This window comes from Taudactylus pleione, unplaced genomic scaffold, assembly GCF_031769625.1.
Source record: "Taudactylus pleione unplaced genomic scaffold, aTauple2 ptg000121l, whole genome shotgun sequence".
Taxonomy (NCBI): domain Eukaryota; kingdom Metazoa; phylum Chordata; class Amphibia; order Anura; family Myobatrachidae; genus Taudactylus; species Taudactylus pleione.
Genome location: NW_028284523.1, coordinates 3,100,492 through 3,122,984, shown reverse-complemented (window position 1 = coordinate 3,122,984; position 22,493 = coordinate 3,100,492). Strand labels below are relative to the sequence as shown.

General features: G+C 41.9%; 1 protein-coding gene across 2 annotated transcripts in view; it reads left to right on the top strand.

Annotated features, from left to right (window-relative positions):
- PEDS1 (plasmanylethanolamine desaturase 1) overlaps positions 1-21,405 on the top strand; it is a 44,158-nt gene extending 22,753 nt beyond the window's left edge. For both annotated transcript variants that reach the window (XM_088472137.1, XM_088472136.1), the window contains 4 exons: positions 870-961; positions 4,823-4,967; positions 5,826-6,038; positions 17,475-21,405. In XM_088472137.1, coding sequence (XP_088328263.1) covers positions 870-961; positions 4,823-4,967; positions 5,826-6,038; positions 17,475-17,596 — 572 coding nt within the window. In that variant the 3' untranslated portion in view covers positions 17,597-21,405. The remainder of the gene's footprint in view (positions 1-869; positions 962-4,822; positions 4,968-5,825; positions 6,039-17,474) is intronic.
- Positions 21,406-22,493: the final 1,088 nt, after the last annotated feature.

Here is a 22,493-nt window from a genome sequence, read left to right as displayed (position 1 = left end):
GCCTGCACATTATGTAGCTCTGTACAGAGCACAGCTGTATAGGAGGAAATAAAAATACCTGGAGAAAACCCAAACACGCAGAAAATATACAAGCCTTACACACATAAGGTGCTGATTGGAATTAAACAATTGATGCCCAGTGCTGTTAAGCTGTAATACCAACATTATGCCTTCATTATCCAGGATAAATTCCTAGCAACAAGGGGTATTTACATTGCAAGAAATTGGAGGTCACATTGCATTTCTAAGGACAATGCTTTTGTATCACGGTGCCTATCCACTAGGCGATTAAAATGAGCGATTGAACGATATCGAGATCGTTCGATAATTGTTCGATAATAGTTTGCAGATTGTTTAAAAAATTGGGCGCTTAGACATCTATCATCGGGCAAACATGCTGGACAACATGACGATAACGTCAGGTTTAGCATGTTTGCAGATGATTGTGCCTACACTCGTTCAGTGCAGGCACATCACAGACTGACAAACGACTGCACGATTACAATGTCATAATCGTGCAGTCTTTTGCCTGTCTTCTAGTGGATAGGCACCTTTTTAGGCTTCGAAATTCCTTTTTAAAAACCTTTGTATATTAGAAATAACTGGACTGTTTTCATAAACATGAGTGTTTGTCACTGACTATTTAGCTGGCTAAAAAGACACACTTACTGAGCTTCCTACCCTCCATTACTTATCCAGGTTTTTTCCGTTGGGGTTATTTCCTACTAAAAGCAGGATGTGCGGTTTAATGCTTGAAATGCAATGTATGCAGATGTTTCCCATTGATTACGGATCCCAAGACATTATACGCTCTTCTTTAATAAGCCATTTCTGCACACACAGCCTGATTCCTAATTCTGTGTCTTTAGTTGCAGGGATCGTAACAGCTGACTTTGCCTCCGGGTTAGTGCACTGGGGAGCAGACACTTGGGGCTCTGTGGAGCTGCCTATTGTTGGAAAGGTAAGTTCTGGTTGTAAAAATTTCCACACTGTTATGCAATTTAAATTTTTTTGTTCATGCAAGCTATTAAACTACTCTTGTGCTCTAACATATTTCAGTAATGCTTCTTCAATATTGACAGGAGTTGGAAAAATGATTCACAGGTTATTCTCCAACACCTGCAAATTTGCTGATTGTTTTAATTTTCAATGCATGTATATTTAAAATGTGGTCTAGGACCTTTATCAAGAGCTTCTCCTCTGTTTTTTTTTTTTTTCCAGGATGACTATAGGTCCCCATCCATCTGCGACGGATCGGCGGGATGTTTCGAACGGATTGGAAACACCGTTCATTCCACATCGCGGCGATCCGTCTCTGATGTATGGGGGCCTTTAATTTTTCCTTGAAAAGGCCCTAGACAATAATCGAAACGTAGGCATTTAGTTTATTTGGCTGTCTCAAGATTCAGTATGATGTGAGTAAACTATTTTTCTTTTTATAAAATAAATTATTGTTATGTATATAGACTATATACTGTGTGCGCTTGTGTCTATGTATGTATGTGTGTGTGTATATATATATATATATATATATATATATACACACACACACACACACACAGGCAAAAAAGTATTTGGACAGCCACCGATTGTGCTAGTTGTTGCACTTTAAAAGATGAGGGGTCTGTAAATTTCCATCATAGGTACACTTTAAGTGTGAGAGACAGGATCAGAACAATAAATTCCAGAAATCACATTGTATGATTTTTAAACAATTTATTTGTATATTCTTGCGGAAAATAAATATTTGGACACTTACCAACCAGCAAGAATTCTGGCTTTCACAGACCTGTTGCTTCTTCTTTAGGAAGCTCATCTATCCTCCACTCGTTACCTGTATTAATGGCACCTGTTTGAACTGGTTAACTGTATAAAAGACACCTGTCCACACTCTCAAACAGTCAGACTGCAACCTCTCCACCATGGCCAAGACCAGAGAGCTGTCTAAGGACACCAGGGACAAAATTGTAGACCTGCACAAGGCTGGGATGAGCTACACTACAATAGGCAAGCAGCTTGGTGAGAAGAGATCAACTCTTGGCACAATTATTAAAAAATGGAAGAAATACAAGATCACAGACAATCTCCCTCGACCAGGGGCTCCATGCAAGATCTCACCTCGTGGGGTATCAATGATCTTGAGAACGGTGAGGAATCAGCCCAGAACTACACAAGGGGACCTGATCAATGACCTCAAGAGAGCTGGGACCACAGTCACAAAGGTTATCATTCGTAACACACTACGTCGTCATGGATTCAAATCCTGCAGCGCGCAAAAGGTCCCCCTGCTTAAGCCAGAACATGTCCAGGCCCGTCTAAAGTTTGCCCATGACCATCTGGATGATCCAGAGGAGGATTGGGAGAATGTCCTGTGGTCAGATGAGACCAAAATAGAACTTTTTGGTATAAACTCCACACGCCGTGTTGAGGGTGAAGAATGATGAGTGGCATCCCAAAAACACCATACCCACTGTGAAGCATGGGGGTGGGAACATCATGCTTTGGGGATGCTTTTCTGCAAAGGGGACAGGACTACTGATCCGTATTACGGAGAGGATGAATGGGGACATGTATCATGACATTTTGGGGAAAAACCTCCTTCCCTCAGTAAGAGCATTGAAGATGCAATCTGGCTGGGTCTTCCAGCATGACAATGACCCCAAAAACACCGCCCGGGCAACTAAGGAGTGGCTCCGTCAGAAGCATTTCAAGGTCCTGGATTGGCCTAGCCAGTCTCCAGACCTCAACCCAATAGAAAATCTGTGGAGGGAGTTGAAAGTCCGTGTTGCCCCGCGACATCCCGAAAACATGACACATCTAGAGAAGATCTGCATTGAAGAGTGGGCCAAAATACCTGCTGCAGTGTGTGCAAACCTGGTCAAGGACTACAGAAAACATTTGACCTCTGTAATTGCCAACCGAGGTTACTTTACAAAGTATTCAGTTACACTTTTTGATTGTCCAAATATTTTTCTTCCGCAAGAATATACAAATAAATTGTTTAAAAATCATACAAGGTGATTTCCGGAATTTTTTGTTCTGATTCTGTCTCTCACAGTTGAAGTGTACCAATGATGGAAATTACAGACCCCTCTCATCTTTTAAACTGCAACAACTTGCACAATCTGTGGCTTGCCCCACATTATGTGTGTGTGTGTATGTGTATATATATGTGTGTGTATGTATATATATATATATATATATATATGTGTGTGTATGTATATATATATATATATATATATATATATATATGTATGTGTATGTATATGTTTATATATATATATATATATATATATATATATATATGTGTGTGTGTGTGTGTATATGTATTATAATATATTTATCTATCCACACACATACACAGGTGGCCAAAATTGCGGACTTATTGGAATTTGAATGTTTTTCAACTTCTAATGCTTTTAAAAACTGTTACACTTCATGCACTTCGTGAAGTGAAACAGTTTTTATAAGCATTCAAAGTTGAAAAACATTCAAATTTTAAAATGTGTCTGCAATTTTGGCCACCAGTGTATAGTATAGTATATGTGTGTAGAAGGGCTCTCTAGGTAAGATATCCTGCGTCGGGGTGCCTTCCTATGGAGGGAGAGAGAGAGAGAGGCCAAACTATTCTTCCAGGATAGAAGCAGGCGGAGTGCTATCTGCTTGTGTCCTGGAAGAATATGTATGTATGTTATAGACTCCTCAACGCCAAGCCCAAACCCCTTAACATAGAAATGAGTATATTCCTTCCATGATGGAACCACTCACTAAGCAAGGGTTTTTCTAAATACAATTCCTTTAGGGGTAAAAAGTGGTCAAATGTTTCCTCTCGAATGAGGTGTGGGTGAAATAGCATCATGTACCAGGTGCTGCGGGACTCTAAGCTCATTGTTTGTGTCGAGTGGTGGCTCCAGAGGTGGGGCTGCAGCACAATACAATATTCAAATAGGGGAACCACACACACCAACTGCCAGTGATGTTTGGCAGCAGTTGGGGTGGCAGTTGGTGTGGCTCTCCTTTTAGAATATTGGACTGTGCTACAGCCCCACCTCTGGAGCCGCCACATTCCTTTACACCAGAGGCATAAAATAAGCTAAGCATATAAGTTAAGATGGTATGAAGGAAATGCAAAATATCTAAAGTTTATCCGGGTGAAACCGGGTACATCCTCTAGTAATATATAAATATAAATCGCGTATTGTACAGTTTGCATTTGGTTAACTTTCCTGAAATCTCAATTTAAAAAAAAAAAATGTTATTCAGCTGTTTCGGTAAAACTTAAACGTTTTACAATAAGTTAAAGGAAAAAAAAAGTCTTCTGAAATAAACAAGGTAACGTAACCAAAAATGAGTGATGTTCATATGCGACAAGTACAAACGTTGACCTGAGTACAGGGAGAGAACTCTCAGCCATGAATAGACTAATAAAGCTTTTCTATCCGTTTATGACAATACAGGTAATTTAATATACACGTAGAATCTGTTTAAAGTACTGTGTAGTGAAGTCAAGTGACTTGTGTAAATATACTTTAGTGTACTGTAGAGTGTCTGTCTGAAATACACACACAGCTATATATGCCTTATGTTAGTTCCATGTTATCTGCAGTGCTTGTGTAAGGGTGAAAATGTTCTGTACAAACACTGATCTCTATTGAATGGTTTCTCCTGACTTGATCTTAGGTTATTTTACCTTCTGCATAAAAGGTGATTCCTTATTCTTACAAAACTGCAGCAAGATTTAATATTTGAAAATTTGTGTTTTCCAGTATAGAACAAACCTCCATTTTAAATTTTATTTTAATAGCCCTTGTCTCTGTTCTAGGCCTTTATCAGACCTTTTCGGGAGCATCATATCGATCCTACAGCAATCACAAGGCATGATTTTATAGAAACTAATGGCGATAATTGCATGGTGACCATTATTCCTCTGGCGTGTATGGCATATAAATTCCTCTTCCTTTCTCCAGGTAATGTCCTTGTTGACATAATGGCAAGAATAATATTTGTTAGCTCTACTTGACAAGTTGCATTATTCAGAATATTTGAATAGAGGAGTTAATTGTCAAGGTGTGGTTTTCATAAGCTGCCACACACACACACATGTGGCATCGTGGTGTCAATAAACTTGATTTTGGGATTACCAAGGATACACGAATTGGCTTGATAAGAAGTTTGGTGAAACAATTGCCAATACATATGCATACTGCACTGGAACCAGGCATCCCTTTTTAGTCACACTCCGTGCCATGTTCTGCTTGTTTCATTGTCTGGCTTAGTAATTGGGCTGAGTTTTGAGAACTTCAAATGGACATATAAAAATGCAAAAGGAAATGAGTTGGGGAGTTAATACTTTAGTAATGAGATGTTCTAGGCTGAGGAGAGGCAAATATGAGAGAGATTTCCATGTCTCCTAATCGCTTCCTGTTCTGTTTACCTCACCCTCTCTTGTTAAGTCACTTCAATTAAACTGTAGTGTTTTGTGCCGATTTCTTACCGTAGAGGAGTCAGTAAATAGTTTGTGCAGTGTTTTGACATTTTGCTTGCTAACGTGACAATGGAAAGCATGTCTCTTATGGAATAGTTCACATGCGTGTATTGGGCTGTGTTTCTGTGAATTGCAGCATGCATTTAGCACCTCTGTTTACACAATTTCAGTACTGCTAAAATAAACAGGAAGTGTCGGAACGGATGTAAAATTGCTTCTGTTCACACATTCTGGGTCTCTTCAACTGTGTTCATTGGAATTACTGGGTCCACATACTATGAATAATTTTTTTCTCAATCTATTTATGGGATGTAACTTTTTTTTTTTTATTCCATGGCAGATTTCATCTACAAGACATATGCCACAGAGTGCTTCATCTTTGCTCTGGCAATGTTTGTGACGTTGACTAACCAGATTCATAAGTGGTCTCACACATACTTTGGTCTTCCATCCTGGGTGGTCTTCCTCCAAGACTGGCACATCATCTTACCTCGCAAACACCATCGTATTCATCACGTGTCTCCACATGAGACCTATTTCTGTATCACAACAGGTGAGGAATGCTCCACCAAACCTCAGGATCATGTCTATCTTCATTGATCACTAGTAATAGAATCAGGAGCTACCATAATCAAGCTGGAGTGATAGGACCTTATTGTTAAATTAATGCTGTCAACCACATTATGTCAATGGGACAAGGCATATGATGCAATGTTATTTAACCACTCTCCTGGCGTGGTAGCATCAGATGCGACCACACCAGACTGGGCTTTCCCTGACATGGTTGCATCTGATGTGACCAGTCAGAAATGCCTACTATGCTGCTGTGGGAAGCTAATCTTCCAGCAGCCGCCTATATCAGAGGGACCTGTTGGTCCCCCTACACCTGTGGCTGGCCACAGTGATCGGGCACCAAGCGGGACGCCCCGGCATGGCTCCAGACAGCCGTGTCTTTACTAGAAGGCAAAGCTGTGGCTCCTGCTGTGTCCCAATTACTGTGGCTAGCAGTGATCAGGCATTCACCCCCTCCTCCCCTGGCGCGGCTGTGACTCCTATAGAAGCAGCAGCTGTGCCTCCTGGTAGCTGAGGCTGCTACTGTCCCTGGTCCGGGCAGCTGGCGGCATCCCCGCCACCACCTCCTTCCAGCGCGGTTCTCCTACTCTGTAACTGGCACGGCCGCCCTGCTCTGTCTCCGGCTCCTCCTTCTGGCTTCAGCTCCGCCTCTGTCCACCTGTGTCCTGATCACTACTGGACACAGTGATCGGGCAGTGTATTGTGTGTAAAAATCATATAGATAGATGGATATCTATCCATCTATAAGTCCGATTGGACAAAACGCGTCTGATCGTAGCTTGACGAGGACGTGATCGCGCTGACCTCACGTGTTCAGAAAGGAGCGAGGAGTCACATCAAGAATGCTGGTTTGGAACTTCTTATTGGATATTTCCGCTTCCTATGTGAGTGGTTTTAATCTATTTTTAGTAAAGCTTTTTCCCTTGATATACTTCACTATTGAGCGCCTCCTATATTCTTTTATTCATACAGTTTAATACCCTATGGGAGAAGGGTCATTCAGGTGTGCTGCACCACGGTTATATGATATGGACAATATCTGGACCGTCTAGATCAGGGATCCTCAACCCGTGGCCCGCGGAGCTCTGTCGGGTTGCCCGTCAACCGGGGGGAGCTGTTCCCCGCGGCAAGCCAACAGGCTCCATTTGCTGGACGCCCGCTGAGATTTTGTTACCAGCGGGCGCCCGGCTCCCTACCTGCACTGCATCGGAGGCTTCCGGGTCCTGCAGTGTGTGCAGTGCACTATGGGAGAGACGTCATGATGTCTCTCCCGTGGTTCAGACAGAAGAGCAGTCGGTCGGACCGGAGGCAGCAGACGCGGGAGTGGGGTTTAAGGTAAGTAGTAGTATTTTTTTATTTTTTTTGTAAGGGGCTTCACTACTGGGGGAACTTCTACTAGGGGGCATTACTATTAGGGGGCATTACTATTAGGGGCACTACTACTAGGGGGCACTAGTATTGGGGGCATTACTACTGGGACACCACTAATGGGAGCACTGTATAAGGGGCACCATTGCTGAGGGCACTGCATAAGGGGCATCACTACGGTGAGCATATGCATTAAGGGCACTACTGCTGTGGGCATTGTGTAAAGGACACTACTACTGTGGGCATTGTGTATAAGGGGCACAAATGTGGGCATTGTGTATAAGGGGCACAAATGTGGGCATTGTGTATAAGGGGCACAAATGTGGGCATTGTGTAAAAGGGGCACGACTATTGCCCGTATTCAATTTGAGGAGAAATGTCGGAATCGGCGATAATTTATTTTGATAAATTTTGATATGAAGATAACGTCATTTTCGCCTATTTGAAATCTCTCCGTATTCAATTACATTGACTGTTCGCCGGTGAGAAAATTCAATGTAAAAAAACGGGGATAATTTTTCGCCAGCCTTTAGCAGGCGAAAAAAAATGCAGAATTGGGGTTTAGGGGTGCAGGCTTAAAAAAAATAGCCTGCACCCTTGGGAATGCCCCCTTAAAACTAAAACTAAGGGCCAAATGTAATAGGGTGAGAGTTTAGAAAACTGAGAGTTTCTGACACTTTTTAAACTTTGCCAATGTAGTAAAGTCCAAAAACAAAGTAACAGAGCGAACTTGCATGTTTTTTTATACTTCGAAAACTCACGATTTAAAATCTCATTCAGATGTTTTCCCATTTTGAAGATAAAACTCAACCAATGTGAGAGTTTACTGCTAAACTCTCACCCTATTACATTTGGCCCTAAATGTGCAAAAAAAAAAGTAAAAAAAAAAATATTTAACATTTTGGGGAGAAAAAAAAAATAGGGGAACAGTGTTTAAAAATAGCGAAATAGGTTCAGGGGTATTATGTAAGTATGCGGCAGGTGTTTTCTAGAATAGGCTATTAGCTGCAGGTGCTTTTTTGCTGAATTTTTTAAAAATTAGTTTAGGGACTTATAAATATGTTAGTACCCATTTTCATGTACCCCAAATTTGATGGGACCACTTATAAAAACGAAACAAAAAAGCTAAGTGCTCTTCTGCATCACTTCTTCAATGTCGGGAAAAAACACCTGCCGTGGCTATTTAAAAATGCAGAACACATTCTGCAGGGCTAAGCGGGGGTACCCAGACTGAACCCCCATGTCTGGACATCTTTAGGGGGGGTCCTAGGAACAAAACCCGAAAATTTGCATGACTTTTCATCGATCCAGATTTCTCCGGTTCCCAATTTAGGCTACTTTGAAATTTAATACGGGGAATAGCGGGCATGCGCGCGATACTTTTCCGCCTGGAAAACAGGTGAAGGAGGCGAAAAGTCCTGGACTTTTCGCCTCAAATTGAATACGGCCTATGTGGTGTAATGTGAATTGGGTGAATCAAGATTGTGCTACTGTGTGTAGCTTAGTGGCCCTCGGGCTTTGTTGAATTTTTTTTATATGGCCCACACTGTGTAAAAGTTTGTAGACCCATGGTCTAGATAGACGCTGATTGCACAATTTGGGATAGTTTGTTTTTTTGTTTGGAAAAAATAAATAAAATTAAATTTTATGTAGATATATAATAAATATGTGTGTGTTATAGTGTGTGTGTATATCTATATCCCTAACCCTCTCCGGGGCCTGAACCTATCCTCTCCCCCTAGTTCCTAAACCTATCCACCCCATCCTTGCATTCTAACCTTCCCCCTGACAGCGCCAGAATTCTGACAAGTGTTGGGCTTCTGGCACCGGGATATTGTGTGTGTGTGTGCGTGTGCGCACACAGCTTTTGAAGGAACTCTGCAGGGAGGTTGTTACAAACAGGATTTAGTTAGCAGACCGGCAGGGGGGGGGTTAGTTTTAGGCAGCATAGCTGGGACAGACTTAGGTTTAGCCACTAACTGGGAGGGTTAGGGTTAGGCTACAAGAAGGGAGGGTTAGGGGGGAGGGTGGGTATACCGACCATCGGGATGCCGCTGTCGGTATTATGACGGTGGCTTCCCGACTGCCGGTATTACATACCCATTTTGTTACAAACCACAACTTCTGTGAATGTAGGCTTGCTCAAATCCTTCTGTCTCTTCATGTAATCCCAGACAGACTTGATGATGAGATCAGGGCTGTGGATGCCATATCATCACTTCTAGTTCTTCTTTACGCTGAAGATAGTTCTTAATGATATTGGCTGTATGCTTGGGGTCATTGTCCTGCTGCATAATAAATTTGGAGCCAATCGGACGCCTGATAGTATTGCATGATGGATAAGTACCTGCCTGTATTTCTCAGCATTGAGGCCACCATTAATCCTTACCAAATCACCAACTCCATTTTCTGAAATACAACCCCAAACTTGCAAGGAACCTCCACTATGTTTCATTGTTGCTTGCGGACACTCATTATTGTACCACTCTTACTTTTCAGCATTTTTTCCACTAAAAAAATAAATAAAAATATATATATATTTATTTATTTATTAGGGGTGAGCGGGTTCGGTTTTACTCGGATCTTTTTATTGGCTATCGCCGAACACGTGTTTTGGATAGCGAATGAAATCGAGCCGAAATTGCGGTAAAGTGGCGATAAGAACCGAGTAAAACCGAACCCGCTCACCCCTAATATATATATATATAATGTATATATAAATATAATAATATTATATGCAAAAGTATTCACATCCTTTTCCCATTTTCATGTTTTGTTGCCTAATAACGTGGAATTAAAATAGATTGTTTGAAGTTGTGCATCATTTCATTCACAGAACTTACCTACAACTGTGAAGTTGTGTTTTGTTTTTTTGTTTTTTTTTATGTGAATCAAACAAAATTTAGGACGACATAACAGAAAACTTCAGCGTCCATTACGATTCACCCCCTAAAGTCAGTACTTTGTCAAGCCACCTTTTGCGGCAATTACAGCTGCAAGTCGCTTTGGATAAGTCTCTGAGCTTGCCACATCTTGCCCCTGGGATTTTTGCCCATTCCTCAAGGCAAAACTGCTCCAGCTCCTTCATGTTGGATGGTTTCCGCTTGTGAACAGCAATCTTCAAGTCTGACCACAGATTCTCATTTGGATTGAGATCTGGGCTTTGACTAGGCAATTGCAACACATTTAAATGTTTCCCCTTAAACCACTCAAGTGTTGCTTTAGCAGTATGCTTCGGATCATTGTCCTGCTGGAAGGTGAACCTCCGTCCTAGTCTCAAATCACAGGCAGACTGAAACAGGTTTTGCTCAAGAATATCCCTGTATTATAGGCAATTAGCAAGACACCCCCAATAAAGGAGTGGTTCTGCAGATGGTGACCACAGATCACTTCTCAGTTCCTATGCTTTTTGGCTGATGTTTTGGTCACTTTTGAATGCTGGCGGTGCTTTCACTCTAGTGGTAGCATGAGACGGAGTCTACAACCCACACAAGTGGCTCAGGTAGTGCAACTCATCTAGGATGGCACATCAATGGGAGCTGTGGCAAGAAGGTTTGCTGTGTCTGCCAGCGTAGTGTCCAGAGCATGGAGGCGCTACCAAGAGACAGGCCAGTACATCAGGAGACGTGGAGGAGGCCGTAGGAGGGCAACAACCCAGCAGCAGGACCGCTACCTCCGCCTTTGTGCAAGGAGGAACAGGAGGAGCACTGCCAGAGCTCCTCCAGCAGGCCACAAATGTGCATGTGTCTGCTCAAACAGTCAGAAACAGACTCCATGAGGGTGGTATGAGGGCTCTACGTCCACAGGTGGGGGTTGTGCTTACAGCCCAACACCGTGCAGGACGTTTGGCATTTGCCAGAGAACACCAAGATTGGCAAATTCTACACTGGCGCCCTGTGCTCTTCACAGATGAAAGCAGGTTCACACTGAGCACATGTGACAGACGTGACAGAGTCTGGAGACGTCAAGGAGAACGTTCTGCTGCCTGCAACATCCTCCAGCATGATCGGTTTGGCAGTTGGTCAGTAATGGTGTGGGGTGGCATTTCTTTGGGGGACCGCACAGCCCTCCATGTGCTCGCTAGAGGTAGCCTGACTGCCATTAGGTATCGAGATGAGATCCTCAGACCCCTTGTGAGACCATATGCTGGTGCTGTTGGCCCTTGGTTCCTCCTAATGCAAGACAATGCTAGACCTCATGTGGCTCGAGTGTGTGAGCAGTTCCTGCAAGACGAAGGCATTGATGCTATGGACTGGCCCGCCCGTTCCCCAGACCTGAATCCAATTGAGCACATCTGGGACGTCATGTCTCGCTCCATCCACCAACGCCACGTTGCACCACAGACTGTCCAGGAGTTGGCAGATGCTTTAGTCTAGGTCTGGGAGGAGAGCCCTCAGAAGTCCATCCGCCACCTCATCAGGAGCATGCCCAGGCATTGTAGGGAGGTCATACAGGCATGTGGAGGCCACACACACTACTGAGCCTCAGTTTGACTTGTTTTAGGGACATTACATCAAAGTTGGAGCAGCCTGTAGTGTGTTTTTCCACTTTTAATTTTGAGTGTGGCTCCAAAACCAGACCTCCATGGGTTAATAAATTTGATTTCCAATCATAATATTTGTGTGATTTTGGTGTCGGCACATTCAACTATGTAAAGAACAAAGTATTTAATAAGAATATTTCATTCATTTAGATCTAGGATGTGTTATTTTAGTCTTCCCTCTATTTTTTTGAGCAGTGTATGTATGTATGTATGTGTGTGTATATATATGTATATATATATATATATATATATATATATATATATATATATATATATATATATATATATAATAAAAAAAATCTATCTCTACATATCTGCCATGCAGTATCTGGCACTCTGAGACTGCTTGTAAGCCTTTTGGTAAAACCGCTTGGGTGCCCTCCAACTGGGCAGGGAAACCCTCCAAATAGATCAAGCAAATAGGCGGCACTCCAAGTCTTGAAATGATATAATAAGAAGTGTCTTCATTGCATCGATGTTTCGGGGACTCGGGGACCCGTCATCAGGACAGACATAAGTGAATGCAGTCTTACATACACTCTTAAATACTCACAGTACAGACTGCTAACCAATCTCTGGTCAGGTGCCGTCCCTCAGCTGTAATCAGTAACAATAACTAGACGCACTCAGGGACAGCTGAGTGCAAAGCATGTAACCCAGGGGCTGCATCTGAGCAGAGATTAGAAGACACGCAATAGTAGTCAAAGGCAACAGTAAATAAACTGTAACCATATACAAATACAAACGTGTATCATAACCAACATATAAGCGTGACCATTATGTGAACTCATTATGCTGCGAAATCTCAAACAAAATATCACTACCAACATAAAACATATAAATATGATAATACATATACAAATATAAATCAGTGCAACACTATATGACATAGGTAAGATGCTGTCCCTGACAGCTGATACTGGTTCTCCAGCTTGGCCCAGATGTCATTGGTTCACCGACATACAGAATCTCAGTAGGCAGTCCGTATCATCTTCCTCTGTGGCAGGATATGCTAACACAAGGTCCCTGCCACAAAGGGGTTTTCCAGTTCGGTTATTCAGACGATGCTTAGGGCAAAAAAGCTTCTTGCAGCATCTATTACAGGGTTTGGCATTCCTTTGGTCAATGATGTTCCCATAATGAATATGATCCTAAGGTAATCAGAATTTCCAGGATTCTGGCTTTTCTGCAGACAGGGTTAGACATTGGTCTCCGCCTGACTACTTTAAGAGTGCAGCCACCTGCACTATCAGACTGGTTCCAGAAGAAGATTGCTTCATTATCAGATGTTAGAATTTTATTCCAAGGAGTTCTGCGGGTTCAGCCTCCTTTGTTCCGTGGGATTTGTCTTTTGGTTTTTAAGGGGTTCCAGGCTTCCCCATTCTGAACCTTTAGACTCTGTAGATTTGAAGTGGTTGATAGCAAAGACAATTTTTCTTCTTGCTATCTCATCTGCTCGCAGAGTCTCTGATTTGGCAGCACTCCCTTGTCGCTCCCCATTTTTGTTTTTTCACAAGGATAAAGCTGTTCTTCGTACAATGGAGGGTTACCTTCCTAAGCTAGTGGCCCGTTTTCATGTGAATGAAGAAATTGTTGTTCCAGGTTTCAGGCTCCAGACCTCTCTGTAGATGAAGCCTCCTTGATGTAGTTTGTGCTCTCCGTATTTATGTGGAGTGTACGAATTATGTTAGAAAATCAGATTCTCTTTTTGTGTTATATGGTTTTCACAAACTAGGATGGCCAGCTAGTAAACAGACTCTGGTGACATGGCTACGCATGACTATCTCCCAGGTGTATACACAGGCTGATCTTCCTGTCACAAGCATGGTGACAGCGCATTCTACTCGGTCTGTAGGGCCATCGTGGGCATTCAGTCGTGGTGCCTCTGCTGAACAATTATGCAAGGCTGCCACGTGGTCTTCTGTCCACACTTTTTTTTTCTTGGGTTCTATGCCTTTGATACTTTTGCCTCTCAGGATGCTTCCTTTGGGCTACTAGTTCTCCTCTCTGCTCAGGAGCGTCTCCCACCCTAGGGGAACTGCTTTAGGACGTCCCCATGGTATCCCTGTGGATCCCTATGGACCCCGAAGAAGTAACAGTTATGGTAGACTTGTTTAGATAACGCCTTTTCTTCAGATCCACAGGGCGCCCACCCTGACGCACCTGGGCTCATTGTGTGTTTTTCTTTTGGTCACAGATTCCCTCATCTTGCGTAAGAGTGTTTCTGGTGTACGATTGTTCTTCCTTCTCCTCTTTCCTTCTCCTGCCCTTGGGCTTGCTAACTCAACTGAAGTCCTATGGCTAGGGGCGGGGTATATATGGAGGAGGACCCGGGGCATTCTGGGAGACAAAACTTTAACTGTTTGGTGCCTGATCTTCCAACCATAATATGGTATCCCTATGGACCTCGAAGAAAAGGAGTTATCTTGGTAAATCTACCATAACTCACACTCAAAGGCTTTTATGGACAATTACATTAAGTTTATGCAAAGAGTCAATATTTGCAGTGTTGACCCTTCTTTTTCAAGACCTCTGCAATTTGCCCTGGCATGCTGTCGATCAAATTCTGGGCAACATAAAGATGGCTGCCCATTCTTGCCTAATCAATGCTTGGCGTTTGTCAGAATTTGTGGGTTTTTGTTTGTCCACCCGCCTCTTGAGGATTGACCACAAATTCTCAATGGGGTTAAGGTCTGGGGAGTTTCCTGGCCATGGACCCAAAATTTCAATGTTTTGTTCCCCGAGCTACTTAGTAATCACTTTTGCCTTATGGCAATGAGCTCGATCGTGCTGGAAAAGGCATTGTTAGTCACCAAACTTCTTGGATCTTTGGGAGAAGTTGCTCTTGGAGGATGTTTTTTATTCCTTTCTTTATTCATGGCTGTGTTCTTAGGCAAAATTGTGAGTGAACCCACTCCCTTGGCTGAAAAGCAACTCCACACATGAATGGTCTCAGGATGCTTTACTGTTGGCATGACACAGGACGAAGACTTTTGGAGGATGGTCTGGAGTCAAGAAGGGCAGCAAAGAAGCCACTTCTCTCCAGGAAGAACATCAGGGACAGACGGATTGTCTGCAAAATTAACAGGGATTGGGCTGCTGAGGACTGGGGTTGTGAAATTGTGAGTGAGCCCACCCCCTTGCCGGAGAAGCAACCCCACAAATGAATGGTCTCAGAAGCTTTACTGATGGTAGCACTCACCTTTTTTCTTCGGACAAGCGTTTTTCCAGATGTCCCAAACAATCTGAAAGGGGATTCATCTGAGAAAATAACTTTACCCCAGTCTTCAGCAGTCCAATCCCTGTACCTTTTGCAGAATATCAGTCTGTCCCTGATGTTTTTCCTGGAGAGCAGTGGCTTCTTTGCTGCCCTTCTTGACACCAGGCCATCCTCCAAAAGTTTTTGCCTCACTGCGCGTGAAGATGCACTCATACCTGCCTTCTGCCATTCCTGTGCAAGCTCTGCACTGGTGGTGCCCCGATCCCGCAGCTGAATCAGCTTTAGGAGAAGGTCCTGGTGCTTGCTGGACGGTCTTGGGTGCCCTGAAGCCGCTTTCACAACTATTGAACCTCTCTCCTTGAAGTTCTTGATGATCCGATAAATGGTTAATATAGGTGCAATCTTACTTGCAGCAATATCCTTGCCTGTGAAGCCCTTTTTGTGCAAAGCAATGATGACTGCACGTATATCCTTGCAGGTATCCATGGTAACAGAGGAAGAACAATGATTCAAGCTCCCTCATTTTAACGCTTCCAGTCTGTTATTCTAACTCAATCAGCATGACAGAGTGATCTTCAGCCTTGTCCTTGTCAACACTCTCACCTGTGTTAACGAGAGAATCACTGCCATGTCAGCTGGTCCTTTTGTCACAGGGCTGAAATGCAGTGGAAATGTTGTTTTTGGGATTAAGTTCATTGTCATGGCAAAGAGGGACTTTGCAATTCATCTGATCACTCTTCATGACATTCTGGAGTATATGCCAATTGCCTTCATAAAAAATTGAAGCAGCAGACTTTGAAAACCAATACTTGTGTCATTCTCAAAACTTTTGGCCATGGCTGTATATAATGTGTGTGTATTCCATGGAAGTGGCACTCAGGATACAAACAAAATGACAGTCTACAGCAGCAACTTACCTGCTGTTGACTGTTATTTTGTTTTGTATCCTGAGTGCTGCTTCCGTGGATTATAAGTGTACCTTATTTGAGGAATGCTGAAGGCATCGGACTAAGTAAACCTTGTGAACCGTGCATTGCAGGGGTCTAGCGGCGTCCACAGGGGTCACCGGAGCTGTTTCAGGAAGATGTAGCCGGTGAGAGAATTTCTGCAAAGCCACTCCCACTCCGAGAGTCATTGGACAGTGAAGTCATGACGTCACGGCAAAGATGACATATTCCGGTTTTTGGAATATTTCTGATAACAATTTTGGATGATTGACATGCTGCGGCGGAGCAGGGTCATGGCTGGCCAACGGAAACGGGGAGGACGAGGCCAGGGTCTGTGTCGGTGGACGCAGATTTCCTGGCCTTGCAGCTGTTAGGACCTGGCCAGGCTGCGATAAGCTTCACCTTCCCCAGCTTGGCCAAAGGAGCAACTGGTTGCGATGATGATCCCAGGCTGCGACCTCGGTGGCAGCACTGAGATTGCAGATTAAGTATGGAAGTGTACGTTTACTACGGACACCTCCTGCTACATTTGCATTTTAGGTGTCCAGAATTGCACAGCTGCTTGTGTGCGGCTCTGCAGTTCCGTCCATCTCTGAATCCGGCCCACTGTTGAAATGCTTTAAAACCTCATTACAATCATGTCGGCATTGTCCCTTTGACATCATGAATTGTATATTTTGACAAGCTAGTTCCCGAACTAGTAACAAATAGAGTGGTAGCAATTCAAAAAGATAGTTCGAATCATGGGATACTTGTTGGCTGCAAAGGTTAACAGTAATAAAGGTTTATATATAACCCTACAAATGATGTCTGCAAACATATACACTTGGTTATTTTTATATTTTCAAATATTTAAGAGAATCTGTAGCACATTGCTGCCACAGTGTCGTGACTTCTTGCAACGTTATTTTGTGGTGAATGGGGTGTGGGAGGAATGCATAGACTTGGGAATCTTACTGAAACGTCAGGAATCAAGAGCTCACAAGTGGATAAGAATGTGTCAAGATGAAGATCTACATCATTTTCCATCAGAAGGCAGCTGGAAAGTTAAAGACCATACATATTAATATCATGTTCTCATTCGGGGCATATGAATTAAACTACAAAGCTTAGAGTTATTTTTTTAAAGAAATGTTTAAACTTTACGTTTCCTTGATTAAAAACAACAAGGAGCCTGCACATATAAATTAGTGGAATAAGTCTTATGCTGTTACTATGATTTAAAGTGTCTGTCTCTGATATATGGACATCCATTGACAAGTCACCTTAATGATGTTTAATCAGATACTGTAAAGAGATTGTCACTTTGTATCCCACTGATGATGTTTGTCTTTTAAGGTTGGTTGAACTACCTGCTAGAGAAGCTTGGATTTTGGAAACGCCTGGAAGACCTCATCCAGGGTGTAACTGGCGAGAAGCCTCGATCAGACGACTTAAAGTGGGCACAGAAAGTTAAATAATATCCGGTCAGCTCACGTCACTCCTGAAACAATTGCCAACCTTTTAAAAAAAAAAAAAAAAAAAGTGAAAACTAAAGCCATTAGCCAAATATGTTAAAAACTCTAATGGAAATAACTGACTAATAAGCACAAAAGTATTCTGTGCTAACACCGTAAGACTCTAATCCAAGGACTTTCACACTCCATGCTATGAGGGACGTGGGGCAGGGTATGCAACTCTGTTCTCTTCATACAGCAGCTGACAGGATTTGTTTTTTTTGTACGTTTTTTGCTGATGTCTTAGATGACCTTTCACCTTGCTGAGCCTCATGTGACCTTCATGTGAGTCAGAAAAGAGGAAGATTGTACACTATCTTGCACTATGGAAATACATCAGTGAAGTTTAATGACATTTGTTGTATCAACATGAATCTGCTGCCCATGGAAACGCCTAATGCAAACATGAAGAATTGATTTTTTTTTTTTTTTGTTTAGTATTTCTCAGTTTTGTCATGAGATATGTGAGAAGGGCTATAGGTGCATGTTACTGAGAATTCTATAGAGGCAGCCAGATTGTGGGCATATGGCACTTCTGTCTCCCAGCACTGTGCGTCTGACACAGAACCTGATGTATACAGGACGGAATGGAACATCAGAGCGCTGGCTGACATGTAACCCCCCTGTGTCACTGAAAGATAACTATATTTTTAAATACCTCCTGAATGATCATAGTGAGGGAACACATGTGATTCCGTCACTGATAAATATTTATATTTTTTAGACTAGGCAACAAATCAATAAAACTTGCAGTTGATAAGTAGTATCAGTCCTTTAAATGAGTCTAATTAGGTCTTTAATGCACTAGCCTGACGCTTGTTAGCCAGTGTATGAGGTAAGTACTGTAGGAAGGTGTTACTTGTTGTAATGAATGTGGAGTTGACATCTGGGCTTGTTTGTATATCTCACACAGACCTACCAGCAATTCTACCACCATCCCATCAGTTGTTGAACCCCAGGCCATCTGACCCCTGTTTTTCTACATAGGAAACTCTGATAATGGCGCAATGAGCCCTTAAGCCTTGAGATGTGACCAAAGCACATGGTACTTCAGTTGTAAGTTTTCTTTGTTACCTCTATGACTATTACGTATGGAAAATAATCCCACTCTCTAAGGGGCTGATTCTGAGGTGGAAGCAGACATGGCCTCGTCTTTTCCACGGCCTCTGCTGCATCTGTTTGCTAATACCGCGGACGATTCTGAGCATACCAAGATGTCCACTGGCAGTGGCGCTAATCCATTGGTGCACCATCAAAACTTGCACCAATCCTAAGGCTGGTGTAACTACTCCTCCTGAACATGGCTTCCTTTTATCAGTGCTACTGTGTTTTTAGACCAGCATCTGGATAGCCACGCCAATGTTACCTCCCAGGAATGCCCATTGAAATACCCAGCTCTTGCGTTCAAAATTGTGTCTCCCTGCAGTAACCATTGGGACGGATGTGTAGTGCAACTCGGACGCATGCGCAGATTTACAACATTGGTCTGCTGCGTTGCGGCATCTACACTGCGTCCACCTCCTAATCAGGCCCTAATTAACCACCTGTAATGACCTGTTCAAGGGTTCATTTATTTTTACATATAAGCTGCAATAGCTACATTACTGTTGTGGTGTTTTCATTGGCACAAATTCCTGTGAAGCTGAAAGCATCTGTTTTACACAGGTGTACAATATTAGATGTCTGTTCTGGGCATACAAAACCCTTTCCTTTTAATAAGCATCCATTGTGTTCTAAGTTAAAGCAGCAATCCACATAGCAATTTAAGTACACTTTAAGCATCTGCTAGCCACTTTTCTTAAATGCCCTCCTACATATCATTATCTCTTTTTCAAAATAACTCTGGTTGGAAAAAAATGTATGCTTGCCAGACAAACATACACACAGAATATTAACAGGTTATGTGATGGCAGAGGTGGAGTGGAGAAGAGGCTATCACAGTGATAACAGAGCTTAGAGGGGTGTTTCAAAGCGCCTCTGCTCTCTACATCTTGTGCCATGTGACTGGTTGCCATGGTAGACGCATAACTGGAAAAACTGCTGAATTATGCATCATTAATAGCAATCCGAAGATACAAAGCAAGAGAACAAAATGTATTTACTAAGCTGCCATTTATAGCTTGCCACAGTAATTTATATTTAATAAGACACCAAATATGTTTCTGGATTGCTGCCTTAAGTGGTTAAATGCAGGGTTGCATAAAATTTGGATTTTTTTTTTTTTTTTTTTTTAAATTCAAAAACGGATTTATTTGATTTAAATAGGATTTTTTTTATTAAAAATTTTTTAAATAAACGTTTAAAAATGTAAAACATTTACTTAAAAAAAATCCTATTTAATTCCAAAAACTCAGATTTAAATCAAATAAATCCGTTTTATATTTATTTTTTTGAATCCGATTTTTATGCAACCCTGGTTCAAATGTGCCAATATACTTTCTGTTTTAGCTTCTTCACTTATATTTCTTTTACACCAAAATTCCATGTCTTACCTGGGTTTTGGAACACTGTTCGAACCTGGGACAGACCCTGTTCACATTGCGGCTGACCTGGGTTATTTTGGGTCGGGCCATTTACACGGCACAAGGGTGCAGTGTTAAGTTTTTTGCCAGGGCTTGGAGATGACGACATATCCAAGCGCCGGTGAGCTGGATGTTCCTATGCTGCAAATGGGACCCGGGTTACCTGTAACCCTGGTGACCCTTTTACACTGGGCCGTGACCTGGGTTGACATGGCAATAACCTGGGTTATTTGGCCAGTGTAAGAGGTATAAGTAGTACAACCAGTGCTGTCTTATTCTGAAAGAGCCAGAGAGCAGAAATCTCCTAATTTCTACAGATTTCCTGTATTTAACTACAAGATGCCAATGTGATACAGCTATGCATTGCATTCTACATCTGATCCCTATTGTCTCTGACTTCTCGGTCATCAATTAAAAAAAAAATTCTATTGCTTCACAAAACCAGTATTTCCAGTTTTAGGTTTAGAAGATGGTGAAGAAACACGTATTCTGTAAATGTTGGCCATTCCTTATGATTCACACTGGTCTAATGTGTGACTTATTAACTTCCTACAAATGAAATGGTGGCTGCATTTTACACACACACATATATGTTGTAGTTAATGTATACTAGCTGGGTAAAGTAGAAAAACAGCTCTCTTGTAAGCCAAGATAAAAGGTGGGATATAATATAATATAAAGTCGTCCATTTTTATTTTATTAGTCTCATTATTTCACCATTTACAGGTGACCTTTCCTCGATTTATCCTCGCACAAGTGTGCCTATTACATGGCGATGGAGCATCTGTAGTGTACACTGCTGTACCTCCTATAGGCCAGTAAGAGGATAAATACAGTGGGAGTAGTTGTATGTGAGACTGGTAAATACACAAGACAACATGCCCAGATGCTGTATTACTTCTCCTTGCCATTCAGTGACCATTCCCTTCCCTGCATTTCTCCCCTTTAACAGTTACATTACATCATAAAACATTGGGACTGCAGCCATGCCTGGTTGTAACCTGTATGCACAGCTGTGTGGTTACCATTTTATGTTACCGTGTGACAGTATGTCTAGCATCACAAACGCATTCAAGGTATTTTGTACCCAAGCCTCTTTGTGAAAGATTATGGTAGAGATTGACGGTAATTTTAAGGTGCTTTTGTTTTTTTTTTCCTTTATATAAAGCCTTAAAACATTAACTTTTCTGCATAATGAGGAACTATTTTAATTTTATGTTCTAAATGTAAATATATTTATAACAAAAAAAAAAAAAGACCTTACTAACAGATTGTGGAAAACTTTGTGACTTGTATTTATTTCTGAAAAAAATTACTTTTCTGTTTCTGAATGGTTAGTCCACTGTGTAGTAGAATTTATCAGCTTTAGTCACTCATCCTAATCGGTGCCATTGCCCTACACGGATATTATTATTATCCTTTATTTATATGGCGCCACAAGGGTTCCGCAGCGCCTTACATAGTACATAAACAGTTGAGCAGAACAAGAAAATAGTATCATACAGTTTGACAATGCAAGACAAGTACATGGTATATAAACATTGCTACAACAGTAGCAGGATGGCAAAAGTCACAGGTTAGGTGCTTTTGACTATAGATATATCTTCATGCAACTATAAATCCATATAGAGTGGACCTGTTGCTTGAAATCATTTAAAAACTTTAAATTAGTATTTCTTTAGTTAACACTACAACATTAGAAGTAACTTTTTTGTTTGTTTTGACTATTGCCCCCCCTTTTTATATATATATATATATATATATATATATATATATATACACACATACATATACAGTGCATCCTGAAAGTATTCACAGCGCTTCACTTTTTCCACATTTTGTTATGTTACAGCCTTATTTCAAAATGGAATAAATTCATTTTTGTCCTCAAAATTCTACACACAATACCTCATAATGACAACGTGTAAAAAGTTTTTTTGCAAATTTAATTTAAAAAAAAAAAAAAAAAAAACTAAAGAAATCACATGTACATAAGTATTCACAGCCTTTGCTCAATACTTTGTTGATGCACCTTTGGCAGCAATTACAGCCTCAAGTCTTTTTGAATATGATGCCACAAGCTTGGCACACCTATCTTTGGGCAGTTTTGCCCAATCCTCTCAAGCTCCATCAGGTTGGATGGGAAACATCGGTGCACAGTCATTTTCAGATCTCTCCAGAGATATTCAATCAGATTCAAGTCTGGGCTCTGGCTGGGCCTCTCAAGGACATTCGCAGAGTTGTCCTGAAGCCACTCCTTTGATATCTTGGTTGTGTGCTTAGGGTCGTTGTACTACTGAAAGATGAACTGTCTCCCCAGTCTGGGGTCAAGAGCACTG